General features: G+C 35.8%; 1 protein-coding gene across 1 annotated transcript; it reads left to right on the forward strand.

Annotated features, from left to right (window-relative positions):
- The first annotated feature begins 3,951 nt into the window (after positions 1 to 3,951).
- Positions 3,952 to 15,525, forward strand: LOC110460798 (NXPE family member 3-like). Its single transcript, XM_021513953.1, has 5 exons — positions 3,952 to 3,987; positions 4,239 to 4,322; positions 6,299 to 7,054; positions 11,497 to 11,546; positions 14,309 to 15,525. Exons 2-5 carry the CDS (start codon positions 4,252 to 4,254, stop codon positions 15,103 to 15,105), a joined length of 1,674 nt encoding a protein of 557 aa, XP_021369628.1. The 5' UTR covers positions 3,952 to 3,987; positions 4,239 to 4,251; the 3' UTR covers positions 15,106 to 15,525.
- Positions 15,526 to 15,562: the final 37 nt, after the last annotated feature.

Consider the following 15,562-nt stretch of genomic DNA (forward strand, 5'->3'; position numbering starts at 1 on the left):
TCATATACATAATAAAATAATGAAATTAAACACATTTTTTTAATTTATTTTTTCAATAAAACATCGATTAAGGTTTAAATATGCTTAAGTATTATCAAGCATGTGCATTTGTGATAATAATGATGCTTCGAAAACTGTGATGATGACGATTGTCATTGTGTGTTTGTGATGATGATGATGATGATGATGGTTGCCATTGTGTATTTGTGATGATGATGATGATGATGATGATGATGATGATGATGATTCTTGTCATTGTGCTATGTACATGTATTATGTGATAATAATAATGCTTCGAATATTGTGTATATGTGATGATGGTAAATATATATACATATGTATTATCAAACACGTGGATATTTTAACAATGCGATGTTTTCATTTTATAAAATAACAATGTAAATTTACAAAACTACAAATTTAATGTTGTCAAAATATATTACGGTAACATACATTAGTTATGTATTGATACATATTTATTGAAATCATTAAAGCACAACTATAAATTACATGAGAGATTTATTATTTCTAATTTTTAATTTTTATTTGTTTCACATGAACCATCGACATTTATCACATTATATGTTTTATGTATCGTCTTTGTAATGCTTAGTTAGTTTCTTGAAATGTCGAGTTTAATTCTCAAAATGTCGAAATCGGTTAGTTAAAAGGTTGTTGAGTATTACATATCTATTGGCAAAAATGCTCTTCCATAGATGATTGTCGACCCTGCTGTCTAATATATCACAACGGTATTTATAGAATATTCCACCCCTGACATATTCATCTTGACATGTACACTGCGGTGTAAATTTCAGGTGAAAGCGTTCAATATAGCGACGCTTTAGGATGAACGGATATGTTTGGTTTACAAATCACAACATATTACGAGGTGCACGCTTGTGATAACAAAGGTAAGTTAGATGGCTATTTCAGAACATAAACATAAGTATATACTTGTTTTAATAACAGACGTTTTGGTTGTCCTAACAACGTTCACTTACTTCTAACAGACGTGCTTTTATGTAAATACCGGTATGGTGCTGTTACTCATAATTTAGTTTATCGTCATATATTTACGACATCTGCATATTATCTGGCTGTGTATACCGATTCATGACATACCAGGACACTTATTATAGTATTCATTCTTACTTGTTTTCACAGAGGTAAATAAAGTCAAGATGATAAGGTCAACTGCATTCAGTTGGCATTCATATGCAATATGAATATCATAAGGACAAAGACAAATGCTTAATATTTTTCAAAAGATGAACAATATAATTTTAACATAAATACTGAATTGTGCTGTCCTATTTACATATTCCAAGTTTGTCGCCAAAAATATGTTTTCTTTGATTTGATGTAATGTAACGTGCTAGCGGTCAACCATCCAACTACTGACCACGCTCGACGCTGCTGAACTAGTGAGCGGGTTCCTGGGTTATACCGCATCACTGGAAAAGCTAACTTGCCAGTAAGGCAGTACTTCCCCCTCATATCCCCTCCCCCCCTTCCCCCCTCCGATAAACCTCTTTTAGATAAACTTCATGAAATATCGAAAAATGATCAGGTTAGCCACCCCGTTCAGCAAAGTAAAGTTGGACAGTTATTCGTTATTGAATAACGAATAACTGTCTAACAATACTTTCCGGGGGGCGGAAATAAAGTTGGAACGTTATTCGTTATTCGTTAACTTTACGTAGAAAGTGTACCCGGAAAGTAAAGTTGGACATACATGTACAGTTATTTGTTATTCCGAATAACGAATAACGAATAACTGTCCAACTTGACCTTGCCTGTAATATAGGCATGTGATGGGCCATTCAGTTAAAGTCAGTGCGGTGGAAACGAATTTTCGAGAAAGGATGAAAATGGAAAGGAGAAAGCCACAAAGCACGTGACGAACTGTTGAATAGCTGAAAGTATGGAACAGTGCCAGGATATCACTGCGCTGGCTGTGCTGGATGGTTCCATTATCATGACAAATTTTAAAATTAACTATAATTTGTACATAAAAGTAAGAATGAATGTGTGCATTATATGTTGAAAGTAATTATCTCTCTCTCTCTCCCCCTCTCTCTCTTCTCTCTCTCTCTCTCTCTTTCTCTCTCTCTCTCTCTCTCTCTATCTCTCTCTCTCTCTCTCTCTCTCTCAATAATAGATAAATGTAGTAGTGATTTAAACCATGAAACCCATCTTATGGTGTGTATATACAATCATTTATCTTATATCTTATAAGGAAAGGGCGTTAATAATGTTCATGTAACTTGTGCCCAATCCTTTTGCATTTTTTGGCCATAAAATATGTTTAAACTAAAATTCCCATTAGAAACATGGTTTTCTAGACATGATATCAGAACGTTGTGGGAGAAGAAGGTCCCCAAACAAGTGATTATTGATTATTCTGGTTTATTTAACTCTCGTTAGTTAATTTTCAAATCGTAAAAGACACTCGATTAACCTCGAGCCATTATACAATTTGAAAATTAACAAACGAGAGTTAGAGAAACATGCTAACCAACCATCACCCGTTGGGTAGCCTCTGTTTCATTGTACAATGTATGTATATACTTTATACATCTCTGTGCTCTAGTCCATACATGCTTCCAATATGCGTTTCTTTCTTTGTTGCAAGACTGATTAGTATAACTACCAAATTGCAATCGATTTTTTTCTTCTGAATTTGATATGAATTAAAATGTTTCAAAATGTTAACTTTTCTGCTGCTGTTTTATAGCAAAGTGGATCAGAAATTCAAATATCAGGTTTTGCTATGAAATATTGTCAAGCGTATGCACAAAAATAGCACGATATGATATTAAAGCGGTGTACAGAACACTTAACTTCGTTATACTGCCACTACTGATCCAGAGAGAATTAAAGTTATTTAAGGAACAGCTATATGCTTCGGTAAGGCTATGAGATTATTACTCCGATACTGTATATTTCTCATTTTTATTGTTTTGACATCTGGGATATCGTTATGACTAACGAACGACCCTACCTGAATCTATCTGATGCAGTGTGTATACACTCCCTATGGGTAGGCGAACCGACTCGGGTCGAGTGACAAGTAAAGGTTATTGCATGGTTTTCGAGTAACAAGGGATTTATTACACCCGAGCGAAGCGAGGGTGTAATAAGTCCCGAGTGACGAGAAATCATGCAATAACTGGCTTACTGCATGCTTCCCAACTCGAACAAAACAGAAAAGTTGAGTAAAAAATGTTCACCTGGACAATCTTTTTACCTACCCTACACTGCAGATAATTTACATGTACCTATGTGAGTGAGTACTAATCATAACCAGGTAAGATTCTCAATAGCCCAGTCTGAGTGTATCCTTCATAATGGATACAAGTGTTTTTGGATTACTATCCAGGTCCAGTGTCAGGGAAGGTAAGGAGTGTCTGTTCAAAATACGGGAAACAATGTTGAATTTCTGACTACATTTTCAGTTTAATTTTCAAGATGTGGCAAAGGTACAGGATATTGAAACCATTTTCATGTATACAATGTAAGGGTTTATCAATCCCTAAGGAATTCCAGTTCTTTCAATGAATGGTATATTTGAATGTGCATTTTTGTATATAGGAACAGCTCATTAAGATTATCAACTTTTCCGGGAAATGCTTATCCTCTCACGTGATGAGGAAATCTGTTTGTGTTTTTCAGTCATGAAATTACCATTTTTAACTTTCATTTTTTCCCCCTATTTGAAATGTGTCAACTAAGTTTATCCTCTACTGTATTGACTTCATCGTTACTGACTGATTGATTATCTCCCCTTTCTTACAGCATTTGTGGCCACAGTCCACTGGGCACACCCCCTTTCATGGTCATGTAATCATGATTGGCCTTGAAAGGGGATTATGTGTGCAGTGGACTGTGGTAGCAAGTGATTTATTGCCCACACTTTTCCATTGTGAGAGGTGGGAAGTATGCAGTAAGAACAATATACATTTTCGTCACATCGTTGTACAGGTAAATAATATAATCGCTCACTCAGTCATAGCTTGACAAAGGGATCAGTCGGTCTTGAAATGTTGCGACACATTTAATACGTACATTGTCTGTGTAAAAAGAAAAAAGAAGGTTATTGAGTTAATGTCGGTGACGACAGCAAATATAAAGGTGTTCGACGATGGAATGAAAGAAACGCAAAGTGGCAAATGAAGCGAGAGGAAATATTTTGGTATTAAACTGTGTATTAATCATTTTTATTGTTTTGACAGCCGGGACATCGTTATGACTAACAGACGTCGGATTTGTTTTTTGCTGTTGGGATTAATTTGCTTCTGCGTTACACTTTCATTCACGTAAGTTTTTTTCCCTTGTCAAATTATAACAAATATTTCAAACTTCGATGATTCGAACTTTGCAGTACCATAGAGAAAACATCGAAACATAGGGAGATCGACTCAAGAATGTTAAACATCTAACATCATTGAGTTCTTCATGTAACTTCGTGTACATTGTCAACAACAAACATAAGCTCTGTAGAGTTTTTGATACGTCGCCGCTAAGGGAACAAATCTTGTTTTCGTACATAAGACCGAATGGGATTATAAAACACAGGCTAGAACATTTCACTTAAAAACTTATAGTTAATATTGGATTTACAATAATAAGAACAGCATGCTTGTTTCGACGCTGTAATTGGCATGGTGATTTTATCGAATTCAACATTTCTTTGTTTGTAAAAATAGATACTGTTTGTTATGTTGTTGAATTACATACTAAAGATTTGTTCTGACAATTGAGTTATGGCCTGAATCAGCTTACAACGCCAGGGTTTCTTACAATGTTGGTTGATAAATCTGTAGACAAGTTTTATGATCGCCATCATGACAATACATAGGGGATATGTCATGAGTTTCCATTCATAAAGGATTTATGATACAAGTTTTGGAATTTTCATGTTTGCAAGCCTGTGGCGAGCAAATAAGAAAAATCCAAAACGAGAGCATTTTCATAAATCTAATATGAAGGGAAACGAATGACAGATTTGTTTTATCGTATGATAAAAAGTAAACTGTATAATTGTGATCTGAAACGAATATTGTGCGCTTGTTCGCCTCTGAAACGATAAAAATTGCGTCCGCTTCACAATGACGTGACGTCACATCGATTGTTTCTATTCGAGTGTGACGTCATTTCCGGAGTGATATTACACACGTTACATGAACATAATGTATGTGATGGCTTTATGACACTGCATAACACAGTAGTCATATGATAAATGGAAATATGCTATTTCTAGGTGTAATATGAAGGTCAATGGTTTTCATTATGCCCATAACTGTGCCTCGAGATTTTGAGGATTTGACCAAGATTGGTGCCTTTGATAAAGCAGAAGACACTTACCTTCCGAAACATTTGGGCCCGTATTCATGAAACCGTTCTCATGCTCGAGCATGGATTTTGTGCTCAAGCCTAATTTCTTGTATCATTTATTTAAACAATAACTGGTTGTCTGGATGTAATTATTGTTGATATAATTACAAGTGGCATCTGGCAAATCTACCATAAAACCCGCTAGGGATTTATGGGATTTGCCAGAGGCCACTTGTAATTATGTCAACAATAATTACATCCAGACAACCAGGGATTTTTTATATTTACATATTTTTCTTTTTTAAGACATATTCCTACAAAAACCATTTGCCCTGCCTCAAAATACATTTCAGGCGGCCCTTTTGTTTGTTTACATATTCCTACACCTGAAACAGGCAGTTGTAATTATAGTCAAGCAGTTGTAATTATAGCCTATAGAATTACACTTGCCCTCTAACACTGTTGTAATGGGACGGCGCGGGGGGAAATGTAAATATAAATGAATGATAAAATCTTATTTTGTCAATGATATGGAACAAAATTGAAGAGACTTAAATGCCTTAAACTTAAACACTGTTTTCAATGTTCTCATTTGACTGTTTGATCGTTTCACATGATTTAAGCCAGGTGCAAGAAAGTTGGTTTTAGCACAAAATGAAGATTACGGGCCTGGTCTTATTCTCCTTGTACTCTTTCAATGATCTTCATGTAAATCTTTTTGTTTTGTTTTTGTTATATTTACCCTAATCTATCTATTTTGGTTCGAATTATTGTTTTGCGAACACTTTCATATTCCCTTGTTGCTTTCTGTTGATAGCTGAAAAATGGTAATTTCTGAACTGATGGGATGAGGTAACATGACTATTGCGGCAATACATTGATGCCATTATTGTTTACCTGATTATGATATGACTTTGAAATCAATATGAAGATGATTTATTTTCTTTTTATCTTTAAGAAATACACGGCGTGACCCGGCGAATGTTAACCTTCTCTCAGACAAGAAGAATGGACTAGTTCTTCCGAAAGATAATATTCTGATGCTACCACATACCGACTTGGAATGCCAAAAGTCATTGTCGCCGTTCGGAATAGAACGATTGGACAGTTATTTGCAGATGAATGTTACAGAAGACAGTTCTTTTCTGTCCACTGATCTGACAGAGGTCACAGTGTTACGATCCCCCACACCACTGAGGGTAGGGGACACCTTGAGGATGAGTATTCGTCTGTTAAACATGGACGGTAAACCTGTGGATACTGGTGGCGACTATCTCAGGATATGGTTGAAAGATACTGAGCTTAGAGCAAATGTAAATGGCTACGTTGTAGATCATGGAAACGGGACTTACACTGCAGTGGTACTTTTGCCATGGAAAGGTAATCCACGGGTGATTTTGTCAGTCGCTAACTCAAGGCATCATATAGCACTTATCATGAAGTACGTGGAAAAGCATGGTTTGTTACACATGATGGCCTCTCAGTTTATAGACTCAAGTGGTGAACAACAAGAGGAAACACAATGTAGTCCTAAGCATGACGCCTTTCTCAGAGGATGTACGTTGGTCGACAGGTGTAACCTGACCGTACAAAATTACGGGTTGCCATGGTTTTGCTGTAAACCTAAATCTCCATTTGTAACATGTGAAGACATTAAAAATGTGAAAGCTAATAGAACAACCATGATCAGTAACCTCACGTGGCGGATTGCAACGTAAGTAGAAGAGTCTTTTTTAGTGTGTGTTTCTGTTAATGTTACCCAGTATGTTTTAGTGTGTATTTCTGTTTAATGTTACCCAGTATGTTTTAGTGTGTGTTTCTGTTTATGTTTCCCAGTATGTTTTAGTGTGTGTTTCTGTTTATGCTACCCAGTATGTTTTAGTGTGTGTTTCTGTTAATGATACCCAGTATGTTTTAGTGTGTATTTCTGTTTAATGTTACCCAGTATGTTTTAGGGTGTGTTTCTGTTTATGTTACCCAGTATGTTTTAGGGTGTGTTTCTGTTTATGTTACCCAGTATGTTTTAGTGTGTTTTTCTGTTTATGTTACCCAGTATGTTTTAGTGTGGGTTTCTGTTAATGTTACCCAGTATGTTTTAGTGTGGGTTTCTGTTAATGTTACCCAGTATGTTTTAGTGTATGTTTCTGTTTATGTTACCCAGTATGTTTTAGTGCGTGTTTCTGTTTATGTTACCCAGTATGTTTTAGGGTGTGTTTCTGTTTATGTTACCCAGTATGTTTTAGTGCGTGTTTCTGTTTATGTTACCCAGTATGTTTTAGTGCGTGTTTCTGTTTATGTTACCCAGTATGTTTTAGGGTGTGTTTCTGTTTATGTTACCCAGTATGTTTTAGTGAGTGTTTCTGTTAATGTTACCCAGTATGTTTTAGAGTGTATTTCTGTTTAATGTTACCCAGTATGTTTTAGTGGGTGTTTCTGTTTATGTTACCCAGTATGTTTTAGTGCGTGTTTCTGTTTATGTTACCCAGTATGTTTTAGGGTGTGTTTCTGTTTATGTTACTCAGTATGTTTTAGTGTGTGTTTCTGCTTAATGTTACCCAGTATGTTTTAGTGTGTGTTTTTGTTTATGTTACCCAGTATGTTTTAGTGTGTGTTTCTGCTTATGTTACCCAGTATGTTTTAGTGTGTGTTTCTGTTTGTGTTACCCAGTATGTTTTAGTGTGTGTTTCTGTTTATGTTTCCCAGTATGTTTTAGTGTGTGTTTCTGTTTATGTTCCCCAGTATGTTTTAGTGTGTGTTTCTGTTAATGTTACTCAGGCTGTTTTAGTGTGTGTTTCTGTTAATGTTACTCAGTCTGTTTTAGTGTGTGTTTCTATTAGTGTTACTCAGTACGTTTTAGTGTGTGTTTCTGTTTAATGTTACCCAGTATGTTTTAGTGGGTGTTTCTGTTTATGTTACCCAGTATGTTTTAGGGTGTGTTTCTGTTTATGTTACCCAGTATGTTTTAGGGTGTGTTTCTGTTTATGTTACCCAGTATGTTTTAGTGCGTGTTTCTGTTTATGTTACCCAGTATGTTTTAGTGAGTGTTTCTGTTAATGTTACCCAGTATGTTTTAGTCTGTGTTTCTGTTTATGTTACCCAGTATGTTTTAGGGTGTGTTTCTGTTTATGTTACCCAGTATGTTTTAGGGTGTGTTTCTGTTTATGTTACCCAGTATGTTTTAGTGTGTCTTTCTGTTTATGTTACCCAGTATGTTTTAGTGTGGGTTTCTGTTAATGTTACCCAGTATGTTTTAGTGCGTGTTTCTGTTTATGTTACCCAGTATGTTTTAGTGAGTGTTTCTGTTAATGTTACCCAGTATGTTTTAGTGTGTGTTTCTGTTAATGTTATCCAGTATTTTTGTACACCAAAAAGACATTTCGATGTTTGCTTTTCTATTCGATCAGTTTTGCATTTTCCCTCCCATTATTCCGCAGTTTCACAACTGCACGACCTTTGCCTTTATGTTAAAGGGTTGACAGTTAGATTAAGATCTGATTTACACATAAGGAAAACATATTTGTGCTTAGTTTTGATGGAGATGAAGGCGTGTTATAGTCGATGATCTCTGTACGAATACTACGATGGTTTGATTAACACAAAATGTGGGGATGAAATGATCATTTCAAAAGTGCATTATGTACGTATTAGAAGGTAGGTGACGGGTTCATACCGATCGTCACAAGTCAATATTATAAGTCCGTTTGCATTTCAAGAAAAATAAAACAAGAGGCCCATGGTCCTTAACGGTCAGCCGGGATCTGATATATTTATACAGAGAGTTGATTTTTGTTTTTAAAACATGAACAGAAATATAATTCAAAGCGACAAAAAACAATAAAACCACCTTATTCAATATCTAGCATACAGATTTAAGACTGAAAAGTATTTGAAACTAGCACCTCTGATTCTAAACAAGGAAAATGAAGAAATTTTAGCACACTAACTCCTTTGGGCTCCGCCCTACAGCCCTTGTGGGTAGGGCTGGCTCAAAACTTTCAACGTATCAAACTGTCAACTCAGGGTTATAATTCCAATCAAGTGATCAACATTTAATATCCAAAGTATCATTTGCCAAAATAAACCATCATAAATTTTGCCCCTTTGAAATTTCAGTCAATTCGACCCTTTTTGGCCCCACCCATCAGCCACTGGGGGTCAGTCAGGGCTGATATGGGAAAACCATCAAACTGCTATCCAATACTGATAATCCTAACCCAAATTGAATTACTTCCAATGGAAATTAAACAAATGTTGGTCAAAAATGTGATTTCCTATATAAACTATAATAAAGTTTACCCCCTCCCCAGGGGGAAACGTAAGACCCCAGGGTCATAAAATTCACAATTTTGGTAAAGCATCTTAAGACCCGTCCATCTATGAAGAGTATTTAATTCTACCATATCTAGATCTTGAGGAGATTATTTTTGGCCCCGCCCCGCAGGCCCCTGACGGCTAGGGACCATATAATTCACAATTTTGGTTGACCTTCGGCCAAGGAAGGTTTCTGCAACATTTCATTGATATTGGTTCAGGAGTTTTGGAGAAGAAGTCGAAAATGTCAATTGTTTACGAACGCACGACGCACGACGCCGGACAAAAGGCGATCGCGATAGGTCACTTGAGACTCATCTCTTTATACTCAGCAATTGTATATATGGTTATAGGGTGGGGCTCACAACTGTTTCCAAGCTGTGACTAAGAAACTAGGTCCCTAGGGGTTCGGTCAGACCCCAGGGTCTATTCTAATATCATGACTGCATTCGTCTCTTTATGCCCAGCATTTGTATATATAGTTTTGGGGTGGGGATCTCAACCGTTTCAAAGTTATGGCACAGGGACTATGTATCCAATGGTGGGGCCAGACCCTAGGGCCATCCTGGGAGCAAATGTACACTGTTTGTACAATTTTGAATCCCTGCCTCCCATGAATGCTTCCGACCAAATATGATCGATATCCATGGCATAGTTCTACAGATGAAGTCGTTTATAGCAATATAGCCAAATTGCCCCGTTTTGGCCCCGCCATCAGCCCCCTGGAGGGTCAGCCCCACCATTTGTTCAATTTTGAATCTCCACCACCTAGGGATGCTTCAAGTCAAATATGGTTGATATCCATCTCTCAGATCCAGATACAATGTCGCTTAAAGCAATAAAGCTAAATTGCCCCCTTTTAGCCCCGCCCCCAGCCCCTTGGGGGGTCAGCCCCGACATATGTACAATTTTGAATCCCCACCACCTAGGGATGCTTCCAGTCAAATTTAGAAATTGTTGACGTACGGACGACGGACGACACGGTATGGCATTAGCTCACCTTGGTCCTTCGGACCAGATGAGCTAATAAATAACCCGTTGTTTTATTCCTCTTTAACAAATAAGCTTGGGAGTGTTTTGTGTTCGTGTCCCATATTTAGTACATTCAAACCTGAACACATACCAAATCAAGCAATTATTTATTGAAACTATTCTGTATTATTAAGATATTGTTTGTTAATTAGATCAGTGATAAAAAAACAAGGTATCCTTGATGTTTCATCCTCTCATGTCTCGAAAAAACATTCCAACTGCAATACCGTCTTGCAAATTGATCACAGACTATGCCATAGGCTATGTATCAGAAACAGGAACGCTTAACCACACTTGTTTTTCTTATACGTCACTTCCGGTTTAGAGTAAAATATATATTTTACAGGTATAATTATGTATTCAAGTACGCATCGATTTTAACGATAACTCCCCAGTTCCGTAACTGATTTTCCTGAAATTTGTTTTATCATGCTCAAAAATGTTGTTCTCATCATTGCACGCGAAGATTTAAAATCACCAGATGCATTTGTTAAAGAAATATCTCTTTGTCTTCCGCTGTTTGACGATAGTGGCGAAAATAAAGCGGGACGATTGAATTTATTTTTACAGTTTATATAAGCTCTTTATTGACAACAACAGTAGTTCATATAAAAACATTGAAAGCAATATTCTGTTACGCCAATATCGATAACGTGACCTCATTGATATAGATACATATATATATATATATATATAAATTTCTGTGTATAAAGTACAGAATAATGTTTGGGATAAGGGATCTTAATTTTTTTAATTATGATACTGAATAACTTCAACTTAATAATAAGTATGTTATTTGCTGTATATTTGCAGAAAATTGAAACAACAAAGAATAGCCTCGTTTCAGATTCTGGTAGACGAAGGTAGGTAACTCTGGATTTCAATAGAAATGTAACTGTTTACATCTGTTTTCTTTGGCGCCATCTGTTGCTAAATGTGTGTTTTTGAGTTTTTCCTCATCTTATCGAGTATAAACGAAGGGGAATAACTCCGACAGGTCTACACTTAATAAAGAACACCTTCAGACACGACGCCCCTTCTACTTCATAAAGACGGACATTTCTGTTATGGAAGGCGAAATAACCTTAACAGATTTTCAGAATTTTTGTTAATTTTGCTGTCAAAATAGTTTTATTCTTAAAAACTGATTTAAAAATAAAAAATCCAAACAATAGATAATAAGGTTAAACAAGCCCCCTAAACGATATAATTCCGTCTTTGCGTATTGCAGAGTTATCTTCTCTTGTGATCAGGTTTTGATTGTTACGTCATTGGTTTGTGTGAGAAAATTACGTCGTTTTCTCAAAAATTGATGACGTTACTCTCACAAACCAATGACTTAACAATCAATACCTGCCCACAAGATACCTCTGCAATACGCAAAGACGGAATAGTCACCCTAAATATCAACCCCTGGCAAGTCATATTCAAAAACCTTTATAAAAAAACGGAATATATATTTGTAATTTAAATATATTGAACTTGTATATGAGCTATTAAAAAGGTTTATAACCAGGTTAACGAAGTCAAAATACGGCATTAAGTCTGATGTAATGATAAAAGTTGCTCACCAGATTTATAACATGTCAATCTCCTAAGCGACCCAACTGAATGTTACGAAATTACATGTTATTTGAAGATCATTTATATACCTAGGTTATGCGGGGCTTTATTTCTCTTTAACTACATTGTATGTGTGGAGAGGTATACCGCCCTAAAAGAAGATGATTGTTGCTATGGGAACGTACAAACATCAAAGTAAAACGTCCGGGTTACATATTTTACCGGTATATATGTGTACAACCATAGACTTTTGACCATAAACACTACTTAAACTACATATAAAATGTCCTTTCCTAACTTTAAATGTTGTTATAAAAGAGCTAGACTTGTGATAAACATTATCGTACTTTTCAGCTTCAATGTTTATAACCTGTCTAGCGCATTCATATTCATCACATAGCATAGGTTTGTTATCAAATAGCACATCATCTAAAGTTCATTTATTGATCAAGGTTTCTTAGCCTTTGTTTTCGTAATCATAATTTGCTAAAATGTATTACCAGGTGATTTTACTGTGATTTTAGTGGTTTCGCCTGGCAACATCTATCTTTATTTGAGGTCGGAATTCTTCGAATCCAAGTAACAGCTAGTAGAAGGGAAATAATTAAAACGCCGCATGACCTAGGTATATAAATAAACTTTAAATTATAGGTCATTTCTCAGAACTCAGTTGGATCCCAAAAGAGCTATTTTTATGACGACATTAGCCTTAATAACTTATTTTTGACTACGTTAACCTGTCTATGTATTTTGTATAAAGCTCAAGTTCAATATATACAAATAACTTATATAAGTTCCGGTTTTTAATTGAGGTCTTTGAACATGACTTATCAGGGGGTTGGAATCTTAGGTGAATACAGCATCTTTTAGGGGGCTTAAAACCTCATCATTGCAAATTGGAAGTAAATGAAATCCATTTTTTATGTAATTGAGATGAGTGTTGTATAGGAAATTTCCGCTTCAGAAGATTTTTTGGACCATTGCTTATGTAATGAAAATCACTGCGAATATCACATTTCAACATCTCTCGAATCCATTTCCTTTCATGTTAAAAATACAAGTTACAAACAAGTTTTTAAATGTCTAACTCTGCATTTTAGACATTCATTTTTCATGCATTTTTTTCGTTTTGGTATATGACACATTTTTCAACACATGATGTAGTTTACAACGCTAAAATAAATCGAATTTCTTTTGAGCGTTGGAATTCACTTTTTTGTGAGATATTTGGGAGATGATTGTGATAGTGGCCAAACAGCGGATTTTATGTAACCTACTTTTATTTTGCGAGATGCTAGTTTGGCGTTAATTCGCAGGGAAGGATGATCGCAAAATTAAAACATTTACCATTTAACAAGAAACATTCAGCAGTCTTTGTTCCTATCGCAAAATCATATTTTCTCTAATGCTAATTTTCGTGATTTTCGTGTTGGCAGTCTTTTCGTGAAAAATAAATCACGCATTATTCATTCCAAAATTATCAATCCTAATCATAACACGACCACTAGATTGAAATCTGCCAAAAAGAAAGCAAATCTTCGCAAAGTTAGAGACTTTAACATTATGTCATATTTTGAAAGATGGCGAAAATAAGTATTCGTAAGAACTAAGTCATTAGCAGTAATATTATGAAATCACTACTATAAATTCATCGTAAAGTTTAACAAATCATAATTCACTTTAATGACTAGTCGAGACTTGCGGTAGGATGACTTGAGCTGAAAGAGAGAGTGAACTTAATGTACAATTGAAATTTGCTACCCTAATATTTTACTATTTGTAGTTAAATAAGATGGTAAAATACGGGTTCGAACAATTTGAAAAAAAGACAATGACAGGTAACTTGACAACGGTAGACAATAGCAGCGTTGGTCTCACAGCAACATTTGAATAAAATAAGGGGCATAGAGAATGATAAGGTTTACAGTATTTTTGTTTGTTTGTTGTTACTTTACTGGTTTATATTTATTTGAGCACGTATTCTAACGTTATTTTGTTGATTAAGGAAGCTATATTTTGTCAAATATCGAATAATTACATGTACCTTGTTTGTTTTAAAAAGAAATCAACTACACCCAGAACCTACCTTCACCATCACTCCCATGCCAAGAGCTCAAACCGGAAGTCACCTGGAATACTCTCACACCAGTTGGATATTATTATAACAATAATTGGATTAACAGGATTTGTAAGCCGGAACCTAATGACTTTACCTGTTTACAAGACAAGAGATTTGTAGTGTTGGGCGATTCAAATAGTAGAGGTATTTATCATGACTTGTGCTTAAAGTCTAAATCGAAACTTTTGACAGCGCATTATACAAAAGAGAAGCCTTGGCACAAACTATTAAAGGCGAAAAACACGGAATTAAATATAGACTTAATGTGGGCCCCTCATAATCCGCCATTTTACGTTGGTCCTCATCAGGGCCTGGACACGATGCGGTCAGTTGGAAATTGGCTGGACCGGACACCTAATGATAAACCAATAGTAGTTATAATACATTTGTACTATCACCTCTCTAGGACAACATTGGCAGTATTTCGCGCCCTGGTCAAGGATGCACGTGCGGGTGTTGATCGTCTGCTATCGCGAGCGCCAGGAACTTCGGTTGTTATTATGGGTCCACATTCAATCACTTTCAGGGACACGCTTGAACCTCTTGACTACCTCCGTCGTTGCTATGAGGAAATCTGGTTCCAGGAGTTCAAGGGACTACATGACAAGGTCTTTTACATTGATAATTGGGATCGAACAGTTGGATCTGAAAATGTAGATTTACACCCGCCTCCGAAAACAATGACTGACGTTACGGAGGAAATTCTGTCTTACATATGTCGACAAAACCCCTTGAAATAAACTTATTTTTATATCGTGAGGTTTTCTAAAATGACATCAAAGTTTCGTATCCAAGTAACTTTCATGATTTAATTTTACGGAGGTATTTGCTTAATCTTTTATTATGTCCCCGAAGCGAAGAGCTTTAACTCTGTTTCTTCTTTCGACAGGTGGATTTTTTCTGACACATTCCTCAAAAACTGTTGGACGGAAATTAATGAAACTTTACACAAGTGTTTATTATGGTAAGGGGGTGTGCAGTTTTGGGAACTTCTGTTATGGTCCCAATTGCAATTGGTTTAAACATATTTTATTGTAATTTATATACAATTGGAGTTGGGCACAAGTTTAACAACTTATATTAAGCCCTTTCCCTACAATATATTGAAACAGATTTTTTCAAGATGGCATATTACATATATATTCAAATTGGCTTTAATTGAGAGAGAGAGAGAGAGAGAGAGAGAGAGAGAGAGAG

Source organism: Mizuhopecten yessoensis, unplaced genomic scaffold (genome assembly GCF_002113885.1).
Source record: "Mizuhopecten yessoensis strain PY_sf001 unplaced genomic scaffold, ASM211388v2 scaffold10479, whole genome shotgun sequence".
Classification (NCBI taxonomy): domain Eukaryota; kingdom Metazoa; phylum Mollusca; class Bivalvia; order Pectinida; family Pectinidae; genus Mizuhopecten; species Mizuhopecten yessoensis.

Bases quoted from the DNA above. Each gene is read 5' to 3' on its own strand.
- LOC110460798 (XM_021513953.1), top strand. From the start codon at position 4,252: ATGACTAACAGACGTCGGATTTGTTTTTTGCTGTTGGGATTAATTTGC. The intron at 4,323-6,298 runs GTAAGTTTTTTT...TTTATCTTTAAG, and splicing joins TGCGTTACACTTTCATTCAC to AAATACACGGCGTGACCCGG. The intron at 7,055-11,496 runs GTAAGTAGAAGA...GTATATTTGCAG, and splicing joins CTCACGTGGCGGATTGCAAC to AAAATTGAAACAACAAAGAA.